Source organism: Aphelocoma coerulescens, chromosome 4A (assembly GCF_041296385.1).
Source record: "Aphelocoma coerulescens isolate FSJ_1873_10779 chromosome 4A, UR_Acoe_1.0, whole genome shotgun sequence".
Lineage (NCBI taxonomy): Eukaryota > Metazoa > Chordata > Aves > Passeriformes > Corvidae > Aphelocoma > Aphelocoma coerulescens.
In genome coordinates, this window is record NC_091018.1 from 11,495,002 (window position 1) to 11,520,231 (window position 25,230).

Consider the following 25,230-nt stretch of genomic DNA (forward strand, 5'->3'; position numbering starts at 1 on the left):
AAGGAGCTGAGGAGTAGGGCTGGGGCAACCGAGGGAACGGAGGGGATGTGCCTGCTGAACGGGCTGAGGGGGATGAGAAGCAGGGATGAGGGGAACGAGAAGCGGCGCTGTGACGACCGAAGGAGCTGAGGGGGATGAGGGGATGAGGAGCGGGGCTGAGGGGACCGAGGGGGCTGAGGGGATGAGGAGCGGGGCTGAGGGGACCGAGGGGGCTGAGGGGATGAGGAGCGGGGCTGAAGGGACCGAAGGAGCTGAGGGGGATGAGGAGCGGGGCTGAGGGGATGAGGAGCGGGGCTGAGGGGACCGAGGGGGCTGAGGGGATGAGGAGCGGGGCTGAAGGGACCGAGGGGGCTGAGGGGATGAGGAGCGGGGCTGACGGGCCGAGGCGGCTCAGAGGCCGCGGAGCTGCGGGGCCGCTCTGCACTTCCCGCCCGCTGCCGCCACGCGCCGCCCTCCGCCGGCGGGAGCCCGCCCGCCGCACCGCATCGGCCCGCCAGGGGGCGCTGCCCCTTGCCGGGCGGCGCTGAGGCTGCCGGGAGCCGCCATCTTCTCGGAGAGCGCTGCCGAGAGTGGCTCCCGCGCCGGGCCCGTGCGGGACGGGATGTGCCCGGTGAGTGCCCGCGACAGCGGCGGGGCCGGGGCGGCGGCGGGACTCGGAGGCGGGCCAGGCTCTCCGGCTGCCCGCGCTGGCGGGGCTCCCCGCGTGGAGCGGGGGGGCTCGGTCCTTCAGCTCTGCTCCCGCCCCCACGGCGGTGCCGGGGGTGCCGAGGGCCGGTGCGGCCGCCGCTGCCCCTGGCCGCTCACAGACCCGGCGGGGCAGTCCCGGCCGGCGAGGCGTTGCCGTGGGGACGGGCGCGCCGCCGCCCGCGGGAGCGTCCGGACCGGGCCGGGGCTGCCCCGGCGGAGCCCAGACCCGGTCCCGAGCCGTGCCCCGGCTCGAGGGTCCGCAGTGCTCCGGGTGGAATCTTCAGTGCTGGTCTTTACAAAAGTGAATGAAAAATTAGCTGGCTAATAAGCGCTTCTGTGGTCTCTGTGGTTCTTTTCACATATTTGAATATTATCTCTGCCTGCCCACTCTTGTATTATTTTTCTTTTATTAGGCCCATCGCTTTCTAGAACTGCTTCTTGTTAATAAAAATGCAGTTTTGTTCAGCTTTTCTTTTTTAAGATTACAGTAGTTATTAAGAATTCTACAGGGAGAAAGTTCACTCAGGTAGCATTTTTCAGCAGTAATTTAAGTTCAAGCAGTTCTCTTTTGCACAATGTCTGTGATGTTATGCTTACATTTTTCTCTTTAACTGTATTTCTGCTTCTCTACTACTTGTCTGATGCTTCTGTCTTCCTGCTGAAAGCTCTATAAATGGGTGTAAGTACTCATATTGGTTTGGGTAATTTTCGCACTGTTTTTAATCTGCGTCTGCTCTAAAATGCAAACATGTTTGCAGCACTACTTTCATTATCCTTTCAGTGCTACAGTCTTACGTTATGATTTTAATTGCAATACTTCATGTAACTAACTGGGAGAATTTAGTTTCCTAATGAACATATAGAAACTTCAAGGTCTTACACTAGACCAGTTTTGAAGGAAAAGCAACCAACTGCATGAAAAAACCCTCTTTTACCTTTTTGTCAAATACTTTTTTTTTAATCTTATACCTTGACAAAAAGCAGTAGGAAATACACTAACTTAATTACTCATTGTTTATCCTGAAGTAAGTCACCACATAACAGAGAAGACAACAGTGAAGTATAATCTCTAAGAAAGCAAGTTTTTGTGTGATGGATTGGTTGGTTTAGCTTTTATTTGGATAGTTTTCTTAATTGCTTCCTTTTGCTATCTACTTGATTGCTTTGCAGCTTTCTTGAGGTCCTTTAAAGAATCTCCAACTACTTCCTTTTATGAAAAGCTTGGCACCTACAGCACTGGCCAAGAAGGGCAAAGGAATAAGTTAATGATTGTTCTGTGCCTCGCCTGACCTTGCCCTTTGCAACCAGCAGCAAAAGTGAAAGAATGCTGATGAGGGTGGTTGGTTGTGGGTTTTTTTGACTGCTTCCACTGATACAAGACAGACTTGCATTTGTTACCAGAAAAGTAAGGAAATGTGTGTTCATATCTCAATTTTAGAAGTATGAAAACGGATTTCATTTCAGGCCGTGTGTACCTGTGATAGGACTTCTGTCTGTTGCTGTCCTCCCAAGGTGGGTGGTGCAGCTGCAGGGAGCTGAAGACTTCCAGAAAATCCAATTTATAATCAGAGACAGAATTTCCTAGGAGAGAGAAGTCTGGATCATGGGATTTAATTCTGTCTGCTGTTATGTTCTTTCTCCTTTTTGCTGCCCTCTAGTTTTTAGTTCCAGGATTTTGTTTTGTTGTCTTTGGATTTTCTGGAATATCCCCAATTTATGTCCTTTGCTAGGTTTAGTAAAATATATGCATTTCAGACTTTCCCTGACCTCAGACTCTTTCAAATTTAGAATATATTTTAGTTTGGATTTTTTAGCCAAGGGAGAGAATTTTAAAATGTTTTTTTTGTTCATAGTTTCAAAGTTGTGGCTTCGTAAACAGTGCTGAAGGTTATGTGAAAAAGAAGGTTTTTAACCTCTTTTTGTTTCTACCAACAGGAATGAAAGTATTGGAATTTGTTCTAAAGATTGGTGGGAAATAGCCATGAAACCAGTATCTGCTTTGATTAATTCATTGCTATACTTGGTCTGATTGGATACTAATTCCTTAGGGAAAACTACTGTAAGTACCTTTTGTATTGTTTTGTTTAACAGTGTGCAGTCCTTTGCTGCTTTTTATTTTTCGTAGCATGGGGTCTTTTTTGCAGAGTTCTAATCCAAAATATTCTGAGCATGGTGATTTAAAGTCAGGCTCTAGAAACCGCAAAATTTTTAAACATGAAAAATGTAGCTGTGTGTGAAGACTGAAATGCTGTTAAGATGAAGAAGGCATACTGCAAAGCTTGAATTGAGTGTCACTCCTGTCATATAAAATGTAAAATGAAGCTGCACATATCTTGCAGATCATTGTCCTTCCCCTTCACTGTTTTGGAGAGTTTCTTATTAAATAGAAAGGCAAGCAGAGTTTTTTCAACAGGCACAACTTTCATATTTCTTTTTTGGTAAAATACTATAATTAGAAATAATTCCCATTTCCTGACAAAGCTAAAAATAAAATACAGAGGATAATTCAAGACAGATTTCCAACTTTACAAGATGATGAGGGATGTGTGTGTATAAATACACACACTTTATATATAAATGTATATATATGTATGTATTCTCATTCTTTAATAGCAAAACATTCGTGCTGTGACACCAGAAGGTATCAGGATGCTGTTCTGCCTCAGGCTGCTGCTGAGTGACTGTGAGTGATGAGTTCAGCATGGCTGCTGTGTGCAGGAGCACTGGCAGGGCAGGGAACGCCCTCGCCAGTGGGTGAGGCAGGAGGTGCCGGTCCGATGCTTCTCCCACTTTGCCATAGAATCCAGAAGATTCAGCAGTTTTGCTGTGGCATGAATCATGTTGCTGTAACTGAAATTCGTATCATAATATCTCCCTGATGAAAAACGCCCTCTATTTCCATATTTTTCTTTAACTAGGAATTTAAATTATTTGTAAAGGAAGGATGTAGCACTAAAAGCTGAAGTGCAGCTCATACTCAGGAAAGAAGATGCATCTCAAGGCACTGCAGGTTTTAATAGGCATTTTTTCTACTGGCTGTTCTTTTTAATAACCCTTGTTGACTCCGTAATTTTTTTTTGTTTCTTAGCCACAGGAGCAGTATCTTAGGCTACAGCATGCCAGTTTTTCCTATAGCAGCTGGTATTTATTCCTTCCTTCTCCTACATACAACTGAAGTTGTGATGACATTTAACTTGCAAGTTCACAGAAAGGATTTTTTTTCTCTGCCCTTAGCAGCCATGAATCCTTTTTTTTTCATTTCTCTATTCCATACCTGTATGACTTCTTCATGAAGAAAAACACTATGTAAAAATAATTCTCAAAATGGTGTATTTCTGTTTGCCTGGTTATGTACGTTTTGAAGATGGGGAGAGCGTAGAAGTCTTTGTGACTAAAGTCAGAAATTAGGAGGATGTAATAGCCTACTATAACCTTGAGCAACTGGCTGACTTCCTGTAATGACAAACCCTGATGGGAGGCTAAGTAGGACCTATTGGAAGAACAGACAAATGAAGCTGAGCTGATGGGGTTATGTAAGCTTTGGCATTGAATCAGGAGGCATTCTGTAAATATATACTTTCTTTCTAAAATAAATTTAAAAGAATATAAACAGAACTTTTTCAAAAAATGGCTATTGATAATTAGATACAAATATGCTAAAATTTGTAAACACTGTTTAAATAAATCATGTTTCTGGTCATTTTATACGTTTATAATCTTTATAAGTATGCTTTCAGTTAGCAGCATGCACCTTCCTTGATCTAATTGCAGCTGAGCAGGCAGAAACTGAAGTTCATTGAAGTGACACATTCATAATCTGTGTGTCAGCTATGTTCAGTATGTTCTGTTTGATACTCGCTTGGTGCACTACTCACATTTCAAAATTCAGTCAACAATAAACACTAACATGTACCCTTTGGTCAGGAACATGAGGCTGTGCAAGTAGATTTCTGACTTGGAGGTTACTCCCATGCTAGTCATGTAAAAGAATTAAAAATAACTGCTTATAATGCCAGTCTGGTTTAGCGTTAAGGACGGAAATAATCATGCCTAGTAAAATATAGTTGAAAGGGAAAAGTGCATTTTCTACTTTTCCTTTGAAGGTTTTCAGATCTAGATAATATGATCATGTTGTATTTTTGCATAAAATCAATACCTGTTAATATTTTTAAAGCTGAATTAAACATGTTTGTTTTGCAGAATGACAGTGTACAATTTTGCATTTTGAATAAGTTAACATTTTTGCTATATATTTTTGTCTTTATTTTTTCTTCTGAAACATAATCAGTAGGCTATATAAATTGGTAATTCAGCTTGAAAAGACGGTGATATCTTGTGGCAAATAGCCTTCAGATATCTAAAAGCAGGATTAAACTTGGCTCAGTTTCTGGAAACCTTTCAGGCTAAAACAGATTTTGTTTATTCACTGTATAAGAAGATATATAATGCTTCAATAATAATTAAAATATCTGGGTTTTATAAATGAAGATTATTGTTAACATTTCTGGACCTTCTACATTTAATTCACGTGTCCTTAAATAAAACCTATGCAAAATGGCTTAATTAACTTCAGTGTACATAGAGTATACTCTGAACTCAGATTGGCTACTGGTATATATTGTAAAGTCTTGTGTGCCCATCTTAGGTGGCAGATTTTTGCGCATTTATGTTTCTTAGCCATAAACTATTCAAAAATTTACCCTCGGTCATTTTTCTGCTGCAGTCAATATCTGTCTAAGTGCTGTTATGATGCCAGATAATTGTTCTAAATAATTATTCTAACTAACTGGAGTTAGGCTATGGCTAAAAAACTGGTGCAGAAATACTCTTCCTAAGGTAGCTGTAATTTTGCACTTTGAATAGTTGCTTTTAACAGTTGTTCGAAATAGAAATAATTGAACATGATACTGTATTTGAAGTAGCACTAATATTGTATATAAAACAGTACTTACACAGGCAAGGAGTTTGCCTCGATGCTTGATAAAGATGTTTCTCATAGATAAAACTGTAGTGAAATGTAAACCAGCCATGTTTTGAGGGGCTGTTGTAAGGGAAGAGCTTCATAATGTGGCTGGAGCATTGTTAAACCTTGCATCTACCTGGGAGGGACTGGTCCTGCTTCTGTCATTGCAGTAATTAGATGTGGCTTTGAGAGGCTTTTAGAATCATAGTTGAACCTTCCTGCTCCAAGACATCACGATTAAATTATGTGGTTGATATAATTTGAAAAAGCTAGTTCATATTAAAGAATTGATCTGATTGTACCTTTTGTGTCAGTACTCATTGCTCTCTTGGTATGTGCTTTTCATACTGTTTTGATTGTGAGGATTGAGATGGATTGCTTAACTCCAGAGAATCCAAATGTGGCAAATATTTTCATTATTACCATGTAGAGGACATAGTTTCTTTTTTATTCACCATGTTAACAGAAGGATTTTTGAAATATTCATAGCATTGTAGAAAAAAACTAATGTACATAAAACAAAAAATTAAAATGCAAAAAATTTAAATAGGAAGAGTTTTTTTCACTGCTGCTGAACTCATTTCTATATAAATACAATAGAAATAGAGATATACTGCTAGTCATACAGCAAAAGCCATATGCATTTGTTTTGGTTTTTTTAATGAACAGTTTGAGAAGGAGACTCTGAAGGATGTGATGTAGGCTTTGTTTGTGTTCTTTTAGAAAGTCTTTCAGGCATGCAGATAAGAAAATTACTATGCAGCTAGTTGGTTTTGAGTAACACCAATTCTTTCATGAATGCAGTGTAGTAGTGATAGATGCTTAAGGTCACTTGAGATCTTTACAGGAACAGTTCTAGAGGCTTTAAAATAAGATTTTATAAGGAAATAAATGTGAGCAATAAACATGAAAGCTTTTAAGCTTTCAGTATAAAAAACAACTTTTCAATGTATGTATGTATGTATATAAAAAATACATGTTTTATGGCAGCTTTCATATTACTAAATGTAATTACTGGTTTGGGGTTTTTTGCCCTTCGAAGTCAAAACAAGCATATAGGTCAGATTTGTAGGTTAGTCAATGCAATTTATTCAGATGCTATTTTTGAATTTGCTAAGCTAAAACAGAAAGCCACAGTATATTTCTAGTGTTCTTACATTAGTCATGAACTGAAAGAAGTAATTATAGCTGGTGCTCAGAAATCTTGTATCTGTTATTATGTGAAGCACCCATGCCAGGTGTTTGATGTCACGTTTTCCCTACCTGCTTATAGGTTAATTATCTTTGTCATCTTGGCAGAGGATGCAGCAATCCTGCAATACATAGGCATTTTAATTTCCCCCTCCCCTTTCTGAACCCCAAAACAGGTTTTGTAGAAGCTAAATCTGGTGTTATAGAAGCAATCACTGGAACATCTGCTTTGGCATTACAGAATGTATGATCAACATTAATGCAGGTCTTGAGGAAGCTATGCTTTTGTGTGCTGGCCTACGTTATATAGACTGGGAATAGATATATTTCAGCATTCCTATGGAAAATAGAGAGGGACACTTGTTCAGTTAAGTACATACTCTGTTCTTCCTTATATGCCTTTCTTTTTGCTAATTGCTGAACTATTACTGCTTTGTGCTAAGAAGTTTATTTGAGCAGTCTCAGTATAATTTAATTTACCACTTTAAGATGTGTATCAGCAATAGCCAAGACTTTTTAAGTCAATAGTATCACTGCACTTGTCTGTACAAGAGATTAATGTTTACTGTGTTTTGACTTCATCTGTGTTGGGATGAAGGTGATGACTGTCAATTTGTGGTTCTTGCAAAGGACCTGCTGTAGCTAAGTTGCTTTGTTTCATCCTCAGCAATGATGGGGCTTGGCTTGTTTGAGTGCTCTTAGCAGCCTTCTGGCACAGAAGGGATGGGAGGCAGGACTGGTAGTTGGTACTCACCTTGGAAAAGTGTAGGCAGGGGTAGGAACAAGTGCTAAGAAGAATGATGTTCCTTCAGAGAGGGAAGGGAGGAAAAACTGAGGTGATGGCAGAGGTACAGGAATTTTTGTAGAGAGTGTAGGCAGGGCATGGAAAAGTGGAAGCAATATGCTGGACATGAACACTAGTGCTGGGTAGTCCCAAGACACTGATCTTAAAAGCAGTGCACAGCACTTTGATAAAATGCCCCAGTGAAATATCTGATAGTTTATTTCACAAGATCTTTTGCTAAAATATAAATTGAGGTATGTCTTTACAATATAACACAAGTAAAAAAAGGTTTTTCTTTTTGATGATTTTTTTTACCAGTTGCTGCCAACCTGTAATGGGCATGGGAGTCATGGCCTTCACATGAGGATAATATGTAGTTGTGTTTGAGAATTGAGCTCTAAAATCTTGCAACTGTGGTCTGGCTTAGATCAGTATTTTAAATTTAGTAACATCATATTTCAGGTTCAGAAGCCTTTGGCAGGGTTTTGGCCAGAAGTATTTTGTCGATTTCAATCTTGCAATCTTTATTAGGAAAAAAAAGAACATACTTTTAAAGCTATAAACCTGTGTGTTCTCTAGGTAAATGTTTATAGGCCTCTAAGATATCTTGATCTTCCTGCTTTTCTTTACAATTTTTTTATTATTTTGGTTTTAATACCTTGGTGTTTGCCTCTGTGTAGCAGGTGATACAGCCAAGGGTGAAATGGGGGAGAAGAGGAAGAGTTGTTATTTTAATACATAAAGGATGGTAGTTGAATTTAGCCAGTTTCCAGGGTTGTATATGGGTGTGATCTATCCTTCTGTCTGGGAAATTAAAACATACATTCTTTGTTTAGGAAATCTAAAGGAGAGCCCTGCTTATGAAGAGATGTCGTGTAATGTCCCACATAACTCAGAAGCTTGTGCCTCTGCAGACACTGATGGTGCCCAGGAATGGGCACAGGAACGTGACCGACTGGGAACTTTTGTTGGATTTCCACAGGGCTGTCCCATTTCCGTGTTAGCTCTAGCACAAGCTGGCTTTGTTTATACTGGAGAAGGTGACAAAGTGAAGTGCTTCAGTTGCCATACAACTATTGAAGGATGGATGCCTGGGGATTCTGCAGTTAAGAGACACAAACACCTTGCCCCCAGCTGCAAGTTTATTACTGAATCTGCTTTTCTAGAAAATAGCATGGATCCTGTTGCCCAGAACTACCAGAATAGAACTGAAAATGGTTCCAGCAATTCAGTCCTCCCGTGTGCTCTGGATGACCCTGATGTGGAGGCAGATTACCTTTTGAGAACTAGGCAGGTTGTGGATATGTCGGATAGTTTGTATCCTAAAAATCCTGCTATGTGCAGTGAAGAAACAAGATTAAAGTCTTTTCACAACTGGCCCCTCAATGGCCAGTTGACACCACAGGAATTAGCTAATGCTGGATTTTATTATACAGGTGTTGGTGATCAAGTGGCATGTTTTTGTTGTGGTGGGAAATTGAAGAACTGGGAACCCAGTGACAGAGCTTGGTCAGAACACAAGAGGCATTTTCCCAAATGCCTTTTTGTCCTGGGCCGGGGTGTTGGAAATGTTTCAAGTGAATCTATTCCTGCTGAGCTTGGTATAAGTGGTCTGAACAATGCACAGCACCCAAGGAATCCCTCTATGGCAAAATATGGAAAACGTTTACAAACATTTTTATCTTGGATATATCCTGTTGACAAGGAGCAACTTGCAGAAGCTGGATTCTATAGCACAGGTAAGCCAGACCTTGAAATGGCTAATACCTTTTACAAAGACATTGTACATAAGGAAGTGTCTTGTTATGAAAAAAACCCTCAATTTTTAAAATTCTTATATGGAACAATTTGCCAGAATCTCTTTACTCTGTGAACTACTTTCCACAGTTCTTATGTAAAATTGTATACATTGTATCAGGTATGGTTTACTAGAAGGCATAGACTTGATCATAAATTTATTCTTAGCAGTAAAACGGCCAAGTATTTTCTTGCCTATTAAAACCTTTCTAATACATCTTTCACAAAGACAATTATTTGAGTTAATATTTTTTAAGAAGTGAAGTGCTGTCCTCCAGACCTTAGGTGTAAGGAATGGGCCTGTGGTCTGTACAAAAGCCTGTGAACAAGACAATGCAGGTTGTGTGCCATTCTAATTACTTAACACGTTTGCATTATCATGGCACGTGGACACCCAAAACCAGCAAATACCACTACTGCCTACTTTATGAAGACAGTGGTGCCAGTGGAAGAGCTTGTACTCTTAGACATGTAGTGTTTGAATTGGATAAGACACCATCTCTGTGCATTGGTTTCTCAGTTAGATGAAATTGCACGGTACCATTAAAGACCTTTGAAATTCTTCAGTGAGAGATCCTGTACGAGTGCAAAGTGTTGCTCTTACTTGGTCACAAGGAAAAGGGGATTATCTGGGATAATTTCTTGCTCTCATCTTACTTGACTTCTCTCTTAGTAGCTCTCAGAACTTTTTAATCTGATTCCATTTATTTTACTTGTGGCCATAAATAAAATCTTTGCTATATTCCTGTTTGGGTTATAAATGGGCAATATTTGTACCCAGTAGAACTATTTTATTGATTTCTTCTTGGATTCATAAAAGTACCAAAAGATCTGTATTGTGGAGTTGCACTAAGTGAGCACCAGCTTATCAAACCGAGGACTCTTCAGGTGACTTCTGTGAAAACTGTTCCCTGTGGCCTGAGAAGAATTCAACTCTCTAGGGAAACCCTATCCATACCTCTTCTCATTCCAATTAAAACAATATTTAAGCAGTTTCTGGGGCAGTCTTGGATCACAGTAGGCACAGTGCTAGAACAGAGAGGATGCAGTTCTCCTCAGTTGGGCTTGCTATTGCTGATTAGGGCCTGTTGATCTTAATGGGAAATGGAGGACCACACCGCCATGTAAACATCTCTCATTCTTTGTGGCAGCCATTTTCAGGCCTTGTTTACCATTGGATTGAGCTCCTTGATAATAGATTATTTTTAGCTTTTGTTTTTTATCTGTATTATTACTTACTAAAATAAAATTCAGGAAAACTTGCTTCTCTTATTTTGTGTTTCTTTAAGTTCAGTTCTCCCCTGAACATTTGTTTCAAATCATGTATGTTGTCCTCTGTTAAAACAGAGTTATTTTCAGTTGAAATTGTGAATTACTAAAAGAAATATTTATTTTCTTAATAATGTAACATTTTATTTGAAAACTTTGTATTATGTCTGCACACAGTATGTATGTGCAGTAAAGTATGTAACTTTATTCTTGTGTGTTTCCTCAGGTAATGGTGATCACGTTGTATGTTTCCACTGTGGTGGAGGATTGCAAGAATGGAAGGAAAATGAAGACCCTTGGGATCAACATGCCAAATGGTTTCCTGGGTAAGGTATCCCTTAGTGTTTTCTTGGTGTGTGTCTGAGTCTTATTTATTTGAGAAGGTTGATTATGGCTTAACATTGTTTAGAGTTATGAAAATAATTTTATGTTGTCTTATTTGTAGGCATTATTAAAGGGAAGATATCTATGTGTGGATTCAAGCGATGCTTGCTTTCTCAGCAAGAAGAATAGTGTAGTTTTGTCAATATGTATCTGAGGGATTTTTCTTGTTTTTCAAGTGCTACATTGTAATGGTTGTTGTAATAGCTTGGTACTTGCAAAAGTTTGTAACTTATACCAGGATACGAAATGACTAAACAGCTGCCACAGTGCAAACAAACCTGAAGAAGTTCAGTAGCAGCGTGGCATGTAGAACAGAGTTCTCTCTAATTTTAAAGGATTAGGGATTCCAGGTAATAGTAGTAGTAGTAGTACCAGAAGTAGTTTTTAGAAAGACTGCCAATGTTGTCTAAAATCTATTTTGAGGAAACAGTATGACTCAGTAGTTCTCACAGGTGAACAGAAGTCATCCAAATACAAAGATTTAGTTACTTGTATAACATTGATAAAATCGGTGTCTTTTATGCACTGACTCTCAATTTTCTTTTCTGTGGTGAATGGCTCTCTGGAAGTTGGAGATTGGGATTTATGCATTAGCTGATCCCTGTTTTAATAGTGGTACAGGCAGTTTTTAATTATTAGTCTCTGCCACTTGAAAGAGATATGATTCCAAGTTTTTAGTGTGGTGCAGTGAATGGTTAAGGAATGTTTTCTTTCTACATTTCACTCCTGTTTTATGGGTTTGATTTTGGTTTAGATTGCATAAATTGTGTCGGGTTTGATTGCTTCCTCTCAGATCATAAACTGTTTTTTGGGGGTTCTGTTTGCACATCAGCCTCAGTGGCAGTGTGTCAGTCTCACAGCAGCTGTCTGTTCCTGAAGGTGAAGTAACTGCTGGAGCTAGAGAACTCTTGTCAAGCAGTTATAGCATTCCCTAAATCTTCTGGTAGGGAAGAGCTCTGCCCAGTGGCTAAGACTGGCTGGGAAATAATGCAAGAAAGCATGGAAGGCACCCGTCTGACCAGTGACTGTTTGCTTTGATTGTGAAAGACTAAAAGAACCAGCATTTTAACATAATGTTTGTTTTTCATTTGAATGAGTCTTTACTTTTAGAAATCTGTGTCATGAGTTGTCATGGCCAAAAACTCTTAAGCTTTCTGTTTCACCAAAAATGTAAGAAGATAAGTAGTGCTTAAGGTGTTCTTAGAAATATTACAGCGACATCACGGATGTTGACTAAACATTTAGAGATTTTAAAAGCAGGCAGTCTGTATAATGTGGGAAACTTATCAAAGCTTCCAAAGTTATGCAACAAATTTTTGCTGCTAATGCAGTTTTATTAAATCTAAATATTCTTATTTTTAGGTGCAGATTTGTGAGCAAGGAAAAGGGGATAGAATTTATAAATAATGTTCACTTAAGAGATGGACGTAAGGATTCAACAGTAGGTTTCTTGCTTATTAATCTTTTCGTTAAAATAGAAAAAATCTAAATAATTTTTATATGAAATTACCTTTTAATTATGTGCCTATCACTTAATCCACCTGCTGCTTCTTTCATTGGCAGAAAGTGAAAGAATTGCAGTATATTTTGGTTCTGTCAATCTGAGTGCACAGATCTCCCAGTTCTCCATTGCTGGGTTATGGATCACAGCCAGGGTACCTTGTGAATGTTGTATACTGGATACTGAACGAGTGCCATTTGTTTTATAGCCTGGGAACCTAAGGTTTATGATGAATAATAGCAGATACATTTTCTTTTCTTCTTGGTAGAGCATTGTTAAAATTGTGTGTAGTCACTAACATGTAAAACTGATAATATTTTAGAATTCTTCTGTAGACTAAGAATCATGTACATAGGATTATTGCCAAGATGGGTTAAAATTTTAACAAAATACTGATCATTTATTCAGAGCAGGTTAAATAGTTGTAGTCACTAAAATAACTTGAGATCAAATAGCTGTTTTTTATTTTGTAACTGTATACATTTCCTTCTACTTTCTCCAGAATTATAATTTTGTTTCTTTCTCTTTCACTTTTAGACAGAAGCTGCTGAAGGGACAATACTTCCTAAAGGTATCTGTTTAAAACAAACAGCCTCCCCCCTATTTTGGAATATAAGTATTTGAATGTATAGTGGCAGGAATGGTTGATTTTAAAAATAACCCTATTACATTTTTACAAACATGACAGGCAAATTGTTGGATGATATTCTTCCATTGCTTCATTGCTTCTAAAGAACTTCAGAATGTATTTTATTTCTCTTAGGGGAAATATAATTTGGTAAATACTGTAAAGTAAAAGTGATGAACCATGGAAGATGTTTGTATCAGATGCAGTCTTATAGCTGGTGAGTGTGCATCCAGTATTGAATTAGTGCTTTGGGATGAATGTTAAAGAATACTGAATGGAAACAGTCCTTTTTCACGGGGCAGGAAGAGTTGGTCTGTCCAATGGCAAGGACTAGGAAGCTGAGCAAGCTGAAGCAGTTTGTTATGTGTTCCAGTATTACACATTCCTGCAATGCTTTTCACAAATACCAGCAATAAGAAAAATAAAACAGTTAAAGAGGTAGTAGGAGGCCAGTCAAGCAGCTTCATCCCAGGGAATGGGAGCTGTTGCTAGTAAGAGTGGTTACATAAAACCTGCGTAGAAATCTCTCCCATATGGCTCATTTATGAGAGTGAAACTAAAAGAACCTTTTTTATTTAAAAAAAGGCTTAATTTTTAAAAATTAAAAATTGAAAAATTTTGCTGTTTGAATGTTGATTAGTAAAATGAAGGGGAAGGTCCAACAGACTGTAAAATGGTTTCCCCAAGTAGTGTTGTGTCTTACCACGGACGGATCTATTTGCTTGTTGGTGGTGTAACACAGTGCTGCTGTGTTTTGGTTTAATAAATTCAAATTACATACTGGTTTCTCTCAACATATGTATGATTTTTTTTTCTTCCCTGAACTGAATTAAAATTGGTGTAATGTTACTTATCCATTAGGACTTGGAATTTTGGATGAATTTCATTTAACATTCAGCTACAGAATTTGTAGTGATAGTTACATGAAACATGTTTGTTAATTTGAAGTCATTGATTTGAACAGCAAATCTAGGAGGATTTCTATAGTATAAGTAAATGAAGGGAGACTGGGAAAGCTAGGATAGAAGAAAACTCAAATCTGCAGTCTTTACAATTAGCAAAATTCTCAAATTGGAAATATAGTTCCTTTGGCTACATATTTGTTTGCAAATATGTATCTTAAAGTATTGTTGTGAATACTGTCAGATAATCAGATTCATCCTTCTTAAAGTGTTTTTGTTTTGTTTTTAATTTCTTGTTTTAGATGATCTCTTACAGAATCCTTTGGTACAAAGTGCCATAGCCATGGGTTTCAGTTTGTCTGAGATTAGGAACACCATGGAAAAGAGATTGCAGATGACTGGAGAAAGTCACACATCTGTTGAGGATCTGGTAGCAGACTTAAGTGCTCATAAAGAAAATACAAGGGAAGAAGAACCAAATGAAATCCCAGTTGAGCAAGATGAGCTTATTCAATTACAAAACCTCTGTGTGTACTTTCATATCAGTTCTTTAGTCTGTGAAATATTTTTTATTGTTACCTGTTTACCCTCTGATCCCAGTCTTACCTATGGTAAAGTTACAATACTGTAACTTAAAATTAAAGACGTTTGGTTTGGGACATGCAAAAAAACCCCCTGAACAAACAGGATGTTAAAATATTTGAGTGTAGCAGCATTTATAAATATCATCTCTAAAATAAGTAGTATTGGTATCTCAGAAGTGTGTAACACTGACAGTCTAGCGTGCTTCTGAGAAAGGTTGTATGTGCTAACAAAAAAAGCCCAAGTTGTTGTGACAATTATATTTAAAAACAGCAAGAATAACTACAAGAATATAGTTATAAGAAGAAATATAGATGTGGCAAAATGAAATAGACACAGGGATACACTGTCATATTCAGTGTATTCAATACGAAAAAGTCCTAGTGGGGGGTTAGTTATTTTGCAGTATATAATTTTGTGGGGGTAGAAGTATTTTTGTTCTTGGCCAGTAAGAACAAGCGTGCTTCTAAATGGTGCTTCTGTTCAGTTATTTGTGTTCCAGTTTTGCTGTGATGTGCAGGTCGTGCTCAGAAAGCCCTTGTGGCACACTCTGCAAATAGACCAAACCCAGGAGTTCTGATTCAGGAGACTTGTCATTTAAGACAAGCATATGGGTGAATTCATAGGGAGGGCAAAGACCATCTGGTTGGTGTGATAAGCAGAGATCTTACCAGCCCACTCCTTTTAATAAGATTTTTAATAGGACATTGTGGGGGAAAAAGAACTTGCAGTGCAGCTGGACCTTATTTTGGTGGTTGGCTGTGCAGAGCTTCCCCCAAGCGGCAGGGGAGGGTGTCTGAATTTGTTATTTTCAAATGGGGCATACTGGAATAATAGAGCTCATATACAATGCCAGATTGACTCTTTCTGTGTTACAGACTTTAAGCTTTTTGAAATATGGGCAATTTGAAAATGGGGGCAGGGAAGGAAATCACATCCTCATTTTTCTCATTGGAGAAACTCAGAAAAAGAAATAAAATCCAAATTACTTAACCTTAAGTAATTAAGGTTAATTTCTTAAGTAGCAATTATCCTTTCTTTCACCTTCTGCTCAAATTTTGGGGAACTTGTCAGTGAGAGGTCCATGCAAAGAATGGTTTCTGATTGAAATATGCATATCCTAAATTCTATAGGTATTTCAAGCTCTTACAAAGATAAATAGATGCACTCCCTGCTTGCATTGGCCTGGGAGATGTAATGAGATAGAAGGGGAAGTAAAAAAAAGAGGATTCCATCCTGCAGCTGGGATTCTTCTCTCTTATAATTTTTTTTGTTCTTTTTAAGGGTGTGACCTTTAAATCATATGAAGAAAACTTTGTCCTTGTGTGTAAAAAGAAAAAAAAAGAATGAGAGTCAGTGGTACTAAGTATGTTAACTTCTTTTTATGTGTCTATTTTCTTTAGACCTCAGTACTGAAGAGAAGTTAAGACGCTTGCAGGAGGAAAAGCTCTGTAAAATCTGTATGGCTAAAGACGTATCAGCTGTCTTCATTCCCTGTGGTCACCTAGTTGCCTGTAAGGAATGTGCTCAATTACTTAATGAATGCCCTCTGTGTCGTACAGATATTACGAAGATACAGGAAATTTTTATGTATTAGTGAAATACACAGCACTATGGATGCAAGTGTTGCCTGTTTTATTACTTTAAAAATGTGTACCGTAATGTAAAAAGTGCAGTTAATTCCAGAATGTAACCATATGGCAGGATTTAGATTTTTCTGCTGTCAAGCTCTACACGTTTTAACACTTTACAAATTATTTTTCTTAAGTGAATTTCTTGTATGTAAAAAGCAATATGTATGAAAGGCAAATGTGTATATTTTGTAACTTCAATACATAGACCTGATATGGAAAAGCCCTAGTAATGTAAACCTTTATATATGAGATCATTCCTTTGCTTCACTTTGGTAGGAGTCTATGACTGAAGTTTGTACAAATAGAGTTGTACAAAGAGCCTGTCCCTATATAAAATTTGTAAATAAGTTAATTCAAAATATAATTGTATACATGTGTATTATACCTGAGATTTTAGCTTTTAAAAAATATTATGTAAGATTGAAAATAGTCTCTTTTTTCTGTAACTTTGGTTGTGACATAATTCAGACAGTACACAAAAACCTGCTGCTGTAATTCTTCACCTTATGTTTACTTCTGCTACTTTGTTAAGTTTGTCTGTTTTAATTTAATTCCTGTCTCCCTATGTATTTTTCTGGTTCAGATGTATAAATTGGCTTCAGTAAACTGGTTTTAGCCATCTGTTTTTCACAAAGATCCATCTGTATATAAAATGTACATTAATGTTATTGATTAAAGGAGAACTCAAGAGAAATGAAGGGGATTTTATGTACCCTGTGCCCTTGATGAGAGGAGGCTCATTTTAAATTTGCTCCCTACACAAAAAGTTCAGTTTGGCATTTTTCTTGGTTTTTTTTTAACACAGCATAATCCTAACTGATTTATCTGCTAATACTTTGCACTGCATCATATCTTATATTTTCATAGGCAAAGATTAAACTTTATCTCCTAGAAAATGCTTTTTAAAAATTCACTAGCAACGTTAGAAATCTTTCATTTTTGTTCTTGTCAGTTTACAGCATTTAAATTTAAATGTTAGGAACTATTCTAATGAGAGTCACCTTAAAATACTTAAACTATTTCTTATTGGACTGATCCTCCATTTCTGATTTTAGAAGTATCACAGCTTTTTTATTTAAGTACAGCTGTTTTATGATCACTCTGCTGAATTATGTCACTTCCTTCCACACACTAAGGTTTAAAATATAGAATATACAGAATATAGTTGTTCATGTTATAAAAGTTTTGAATACACAGAAATGTATTATCTACCTTTTCTATTTTTTTAAAAACTGTGCTGTGTAATGGTATGAATATTTAAAGTGCAACCCAGGTGTTCCTTGATCAGTGTATTTTATTCTCACATAAAAAAAAATCGTAACAGGAGGCTGCTTTCTGTTGCTTTTTGTTTTGTAACTAAACTTATTAATTTAACCTGAGTGTTATTAAGAATAACAAATATGTTTTAATTGGAGAAGAAATAAAATCTATTGTTTGGATAGATTAAAGTTTGTTTATTATAAATCTAACAATAGTTTTGGTATTTTTTTATGGTTGGATTTGGTTTTGGGAATAGATGATGACTAGAAATTCATAAAGAATTCAGCACATATGAAGAATTCAGTTTTATTTTGCCTTTCTGTGCCTTTGTGAGGAGTTTAGTGTTTCAGATAATTCATGCATACAGGGATTTTGCAGGAGAGATATGGACTGGCAAGCTGACAGCCTTGTTCCTACCTCCCATTCTTCCTTGCAGGGAGGATTTTCTGTACTTATCAAGGGAAATTGAAGGGGGGTGGTTAGCCATGAGCTGGTGTATCTTGCCTGAAATAGTCTGTTTAGTTAAGGCTGCACACTGTGTGGTGCTGACTTGTTTAAGCAGATGGTTGGCTACCTAAGTTTGACCTGAGTCATGTGAGAGAGGCTGTTTGGATCCCCTGGATCCAACTCAGGCTGCAGAACCTGGCAAGTAGCTCAAAGTCCTGTCTGTGAAAGAGATGGACCAAATTTAACTTAAACTGTTACCAAACTAAATCTCAGCAAGGAGGTGGTTTGGAGTGTAAGTGTAGTATGTAAATTGTCTGAGAAAAACTGGGAAGTAGGTCACACAAAGAGCCTTCTACACTGCAATGGAAAGCAAACACATTGTCCACTTTGCATGAATGCTTTGTGGTAAAGCTTGTTAACTTTTAAAAGGTATACTTTTATATTTTATATACATATCCCTTACTGCAACTTTTTCATTAATATCATAAAAGGTACAGCTATATGGCAATTCAAATTGTAATCACTTAGGGACATTAAAGGGTTAAAAACCTGTTAGTGAGATGACAAAATAACTGCTTGAAGGTTTAGGGTTTTTTAAAAAAAAACTATAATCAGAGTTCTATTCAGACTAAATGTGAAAAAATAATTAGCGTAGTCATCAAATTCTGACAGCTTGAATTAGGAAGATTTTTTTTTCAAATTACTTTGATTTTCAGTATCTTAAAGAAACAGAGAAGAAATTCCATGGCCTCTAATATTGGGCTGAGTGTTTAAAGAGACAGAAATGAAGGATGCAAATAAAGGAGTGGAAGCACAGGGGCTTTGAAAAGGAGGCTTGCAGCAGGACAAAGATGCCTTGGGAGCTGATTTTAATAAGAGTTACCTGGGAGCTGTACAATATATTCAAGTATCAGTATTCAGTAACTTTCTTCTAGTGGCTTCTGTATAAAAACTTTCTTTGGTATTATTTGTAGCAGCAGAACTACTCGATACTCTGAATACATGAGAGATTTACAAGGGTTTTCAATAATGTGCTGGAAGTGTGTTGCTTAGAAAGCATGGGAAGTGCATGGCTCATTTAGAAACAGAAGGCTAAAATAAGGAGAACCCAAAGAGTCGATGTTTTTATTATGCATGGAGCTTTTTCTCACTGCCTTGAAACATGGGGCCTGAAACACAACACTGACTTACTCAGCTGATTGCAGCAGCTGTCTCTACAGCAGTGGAGATGTCTGGACTTCTTTAAAATTTGTTTTGGGACTTGATCTTAAGCTCATAATACAAAAAAAACTTCTTAAGTTATTACAGCTTGGGTTTTGGTTGTTGTTTTTTCTTTAATTAGAGTAATTAAATATTCATTTTAACATTGTCTGGTTTGTTTTGACCACAGTTCTTCAGTGGGTTTTTTTGTTAGCTCTATGTGCAGTCTGAAGCTACAGGACAAATAGTTTGTTAACTTTTTCAAAGTGTTGCTGTTAATCTAAGACATGAGTTTTAAAATTACCTTTTCTATTTGTTTTTATTGTAATTAACAGAAATGTAAATACAATGGGTGGTTGGAATTGAATTATAACTGGGTGGGAGGTTAACACAGGCACTTGAATATGGTGTTCATGTGAAACCAAGCTGAAGTGGTGTACTCTAGGATGGAGCATTACCAGAGACAGTGACCTTTGCTGCTGTGGTATTCAGGAACTACTTGGAAGAGAATCTGCTCTACCTTTCAAGGTGTGGAACTTCAAGCATCTGATGTGTGAAGGTCAGCTCTTCATAAAGCAAAGGAGAAACTGGAGATTTTTCTGGCTTTTGCAGTGTTTTTCTACAGCAGTGAGGATTTGAACAGTGAGTTGTTAACACAGTGTTCTTTGTTACCCTCTGCTTTGTGCATGACTGACTCCTGTCAGCAAGGCCAGATGCCAGAGAAGGCTAGAGAGTGCTCCCAGTGCTGCCACGGAGGCTTCTTCGTGTTGGTCTTGTGCAGAGCAGCTGGATTGGCCTCAATTCTTGAACGTGGCTCATGAAGGGTGTGGGTCTCCTTCTCCATAGGGTCAGATGGAAAGAGCCAGTCTACCCACATGCACCTTAATTCCTCATGGAACTGAAGTATGAGTAAATACTCTCCCTCTTAGTACACTCTCACTAAGTTTATATAGTGAACTTAGTGAATACTCTCCCAGTTTTTTGTGTGATTTACATGCATTCAGTTTTACTGAGTAGCTTGAAAACTTGATCAAGAAAATCTTTCCTCCTCCATGTCCCTGCCATGGCTTCACACTGATTCGGGTTGTTGGAAGTACCTTCTCATCTTTGCAAATGCCTCTGTGTCATGTCACTGTGTCATGTCCTTTCAAGAGCTCTACCAATGCTGCTGTGCAGCAATTAATGTGCTGTAATTATAATGTGGCTTTCTGTGAGAAGGCAAATGGCATGTGATGATAAACAACCTGTGCTGAAATTCAGATTTTATCTTTAATTTTTTCTTAGCCAAGAATTCCTATTAAGCAATACTGATAACATTTCAGTAAAACTACAAGTGTTAACCCAGAGAACATGGCTCTGTGGCTAACTTACCAAAAAACTTGCTTTTTCTTAGGACAGGAAAGAAGATGGTATATATTCATTTACAAATTATTTGGGTAACAAAACCCCAAGAAAAATCTGGGACAAAATGGTATTAATTATATTGTGAGTATATAATATTTAAAGCTGGTTGAAAACTAATTGGTTGCTTTTAGCTAATTACTGATTTACAGTTTTATAGCCTGGATAGCTATTATGTTGGCTGAGATAAATTGCTTGATAAGTAATAATTGCTGGAAATGTATTGGAGAAATACTGGAATTAGTCTTGCTCTCACATTGAAAATTGTGCTTACTATCAAAAAATTAAAAACACATTTGCAGAGTCCCACTGTGAAAACACCTACAATAATTGCTGAAAAGCCAGGTTTAGTATAAATGTGTATGGTCACCTTCAAATTTTGGAGAGTGAATTAATAGAACCTTCAAAGATTACCAAGACAGCATTTAAATTTATTCATGTTATGTCTTTTTGATTTTGTAGTTAGATGTAGATAGATCTTGCTGTAAAACTCTTGACACAATTTCTCTTACGTAACTTAATTTTGCAGTGTATGATGAGAGTCATCACCTGAGCTAAACAGTTAATCTTCTGAATACAAGCTTTTCAAAAGTGGGTGTCAAGCCACAGGCATCTCTTCTTTTTAACTCTTGGGTTACAGAGAGAAGTTTCTGAGTCCAGGACTGACTTTACTTCCCTGTTATGCATAACTGACCCATGTGATGTTACTGGAGTCAGTATGGGAGCTCTGTCTGCAGGGTACAAGCCGCTAGAAAAGTAACTGTTGCTTCAAATGGGTGTTTTGCAAAATAGATGTACCAAAAAAACCCCAATTTGGCATCTGCATCACAATTCAGGACTTTTATAACTTTGTCAATGGTTGCTTTCTTAAAGGCTTAATTTGCAATTGCAAGTGTCTTTTAGGAAGACTGATGTTCCGGGTTGGAAGCTTCACTTCTGCTGGGCCCACAGCTGGAACCAGAGGTACAGGGAATGGAAACGTGGGGACTCCCTGGGGGAGTGAGAGTGAGAATCACTGTCCTCGGTGTTTATAGTGAGCATCCCAGGTGTGCTCTTTGCCACGGAGGGGAAAACACTTTGTTCACAGCTGCTGGCACTGAGGCTTTGTAGGACTGCTACTATCACACTAAAGGAAGTTACAGTCTAAAAGAAGTATTTTTATCTTAACGGTTTTGAACACCTGTGCAACCACCAACATGTCACTTGTTATGCATTGTGCCACTTAAAAAAACTTTAATCACAGCTAATGCCACGATGACACTTTGCTTTGCTTTCACTGCCCGCTGTGTCACAGTTGAGGCAGCAAAAAAGGCCTTGAGCCCCAGACACAACCGGCAGTAGGGGAGTGACCTGTGAGAAACACAGTCTGAAAGAAACCTTGAAGTTGGTTGATGGTGAAATCTAAACCAAAGGAAACTGTGTTAGGGACAGACATATATATATATAGGACCTTGGGAATGTGGTAGGTCAGCCCCAGAAAACCATACAAGCTTATCTGAAAGAGTAATCTGTTCCTTGACCTTATCTGTCATTAACAACCCCCCATTGCCTAGACCTCCCCTTTAACCCCCAGCCTCAGTAGTTTGTGGGGAAAAGATCAAGGTACATCATCCAAATCTTGTGTTTGCTTGCACATATAGAGAAGTGCTGTCCCATACATTTGATAGAGGATTTTCTTCCAAGCTTAAACACAAAAGTATTTGACTTTGTTGTTTATAACTGTTTTGCTCTGTGAACTTGGGCAGAGGTTGAGCTGAATAATGATGTTTCTGTCTCAGTTCTATTCTAACCTCACCTAACCACAAGCCAGCCTCCTTTCTCCCCTTTTAGGCAACCCCTGGCTCCATGTCAGAGTCTCAGGGGGGGTGGAGCCCTATGAACTCTGACCAACTGAGAACTGCTTTGTGTTCCTGATGGGTTAGGTGCCCTACACACCCAGAGTGTGATATAGTTACACTGGATTTTTAGCTGTTTCTCAGCTAAAGCTGCTTCCCTTGTTTGGCATCAGTTGTGCTGTTTGGCCTGCTTGACCTTATTTCAGTTCTTGAAAGCTTCTCACCCCAGCCCTTTTTCTGTCTCACACTATTCTTTGCTGCCTTTAAGTGGGCCCTGCCACTTACCTGGCTTACCCAGTTTGAAACATGTTTCTCTGGTTCCTGTGCTTCCTCCTCAGACTTTGTCACTGAGGCTGTCATAGTGCCTGACTCATAAAATGGACCATGATTCATGGTCCCTCTGCCTGGACTTAGCTACAGGACACAAACATGTCTTGCCTGTGTCTTCCAAAACTTCCTTACATCTAGAAACCAGAGCAGATTGTGTCCTGAATCCAAGAGAGGTGGCCTGATTGGTAACACTTGTTCCTGTACCTAGGGTGAGGTGATGGCTCAAGTGAAAGAGACTCATCCTGACTGCAGCCAGGAGAAGGGCTTTCCATTATTTCCTACCAAAACCTGGTGTGGCCTTTACACAGTTTGGAGATGGAACTTTAGAACCTGACTAAGGGATTTTTATTTCGAAGAACAAGACATAGAAAGAGCACCTCACCCAAACAGGGGAATCAGCATGGGGCTTTGGGTAACAAGTGGCACAGAGGACTGAGTAAAGCTGTTGCTCATAATGCAGTTAGCAGGAAGGAATCTGCAACTTACTGGGATTCTGTTCAACTTTAGAGCTAATAATGAAGGGGAGTTAAAACTTCCTTCCTTTGTAGTGGTATGGGACAAACTGTGATTCTGTGCTCCTTCACAGAAGGAGCAGGCAGAAACTTTCTGGCTCAAAGAAAATTCAGACATGAATTGGGTGTTCTGGAAAGACCTGGTGAGAAATAGGGGCATGCAAGGGAGACATAAATGGAAAAGGGAAGAAATTATTCACAGAGCAGGGAAAGACCTAAGGAGCTACTGATGTGCAATCTCTCATGCAAATTATGGAAAAGTAACCCATTTTTTGGTCTTTATTTGTGTTTATTATGTAATAGCTCATCTTCAAAAGGATTTAGAGCAGATTTCCCTGGAGTGACTAAGCCAGATTCAAAAATCTGGGGAAAAAAACGTGGCTAGGAAGACTGCTTTTTCCCTCTGTACCCATCTCAGCAGACAAAAGTATGGCCGTGCCTTATTCAACACTATCCATCAAAGCTACCACCTCACCTTGGGACAAATCCAATACACAAATTCTGGTTTCTTTTTCCAATTCTCAAAAGCAAAGTCTTAAAATAAATAAATAAATAAATAAATAAATAAATAAATAAATAAATAATTGTGGGTGGTGGTGTATTGGTGGTTTTTTGTGGTGTTTTTTTTTTTTTAAATTGGTTGTTTTGTTTTGTTGGGTTTTTTTAATAATACAAATGAGGAAACGGAACTGCAGAGGGGGTTCCTATTCCACAGGAGAAAAAATAGGAAGAAGCATGAAAAGAAAAGGAAGTAGCATGAGCATGAATCTCCTGCCTGGAAAAATGAATCAGCCATCTGGCAGCTTGAGTTTATTCTGATCTTCTCCAGTGGTGAACCTCTGGCCATTAATTCAGACACGGAATTGGTATCTGCCCTCTCCTTGCTCAGTTTCCTGTGTGACTGATCATGAAGCTCTCTTTGGATCAAGCATAATAACAGTGCTTGTTGTAAAGTCTTTGTTAAATCCTCTCTAAATTGGGCTCAATATCAGAAATGATGGACTTTGAAGCACCTAAAGAGTAGCTTTTTTGAGAAAGATGACATAGTTCAGTAAAATACTTTCTCCTAGTTTTTCACAGAACTTCTTTTCTATCAGATATAAATCCTTTCTAGACAGGTCAGAATTTAAAATACCTCTATTTCTTTATAATGCTTAGATAACACTTATTTTTCTTTTACATTTTTCATTGTATTGGAAAGGACGCTATTGTGCTAAAACTATACAGAAACTTCAGGATGGTCTTTATTTTTTTCCCAAAGTCTGAACCAATGGTAGAAGCCCACTCTGGAATTGGTAGCTTAGAAATAAATGGTGTGCTTGCAGAGGAACTGCTTTTCATCCTCTTCCCTGTTGTACCAACTGGAAGGCTCAGTCCCAGAAGCATGATCTCTTCATGAGGAAAATGCAGGAGTTAAGCTCTTCAGAGAGCCAGTTTGGCCCCCTTAAAGGTGAGGAATCCTCACAGGGCACAGTTGACTTAAGAAATTCCTGTCTTCTGGTCACTGGAGCAGAGCAGAAACTTTCCTGGCCTCACCAGAGCGCTCAGCACCTTCAGCTGTGCTGACTGAAGTGCTCCTGCAGTTGTGCTGGAACAGCTCAGAGAAATTATCTGGGTTGGGGGGGTGGGAACCAAACCAGTCCCTTAGAAAACAAATGTCCCTCCCCCCTTGTCTGATGAGGCAAGTTTTGCTAAGACAGGGCTGAGCTAACAGCTGAATGAAACAACTGCAAGGGAGGAAATTGATGGGGAGTTCGAAATCCTCTTAGGCAGGCTCTGTGACCAGGGGTTTGTAATGTGCTGGACCAGACCTGGAGTCTGGTCTCTAGAGCGCTTCCATGTTCTGTCACAAGCAGAAAAAACCAAATTCTGTCGCGTGAGTCAGGGCACCTAGAAGTGTTATGGGTCTGGGCTTCCAAGGCC

General features: G+C 38.6%; 1 protein-coding gene across 4 annotated transcripts; it reads left to right on the forward strand.

Moving 5' to 3' along the window:
* Positions 1-529: 529 nt before the first annotated feature.
* XIAP (X-linked inhibitor of apoptosis) lies at positions 530-17,616 on the forward strand. 4 transcript variants are annotated; one of them, XM_069015335.1, is made up of 8 exons: positions 530-610; positions 2,623-2,746; positions 8,462-9,364; positions 10,918-11,017; positions 12,438-12,516; positions 13,114-13,147; positions 14,409-14,633; positions 16,092-17,616. In XM_069015335.1, exons 3-8 carry the CDS (start codon positions 8,494-8,496, stop codon positions 16,283-16,285), a joined length of 1,503 nt encoding a protein of 500 aa, XP_068871436.1. In that variant the 5' UTR covers positions 530-610; positions 2,623-2,746; positions 8,462-8,493; the 3' UTR covers positions 16,286-17,616. The 4 variants fall into 4 exon arrangements, with proteins under 4 accessions (XP_068871436.1, XP_068871439.1, XP_068871437.1 ...); XM_069015336.1 differs by lacking the exon at positions 530-610 and adding an exon at positions 1,943-2,092; XM_069015337.1 differs by lacking the exon at positions 530-610 and adding an exon at positions 2,119-2,199.
* Positions 17,617-25,230: the final 7,614 nt, after the last annotated feature.

Bases quoted from the DNA above. Each gene is read 5' to 3' on its own strand.
- XIAP (XM_069015335.1), top strand. From the start codon at position 8,494: ATGTCGTGTAATGTCCCACATAACTCAGAAGCTTGTGCCTCTGCAGAC. The intron at 13,148-14,408 runs GTATCTGTTTAA...TTCTTGTTTTAG, and splicing joins AGGGACAATACTTCCTAAAG to ATGATCTCTTACAGAATCCT. The intron at 14,634-16,091 runs GTGTGTACTTTC...TATTTTCTTTAG, and splicing joins TATTCAATTACAAAACCTCT to ACCTCAGTACTGAAGAGAAG.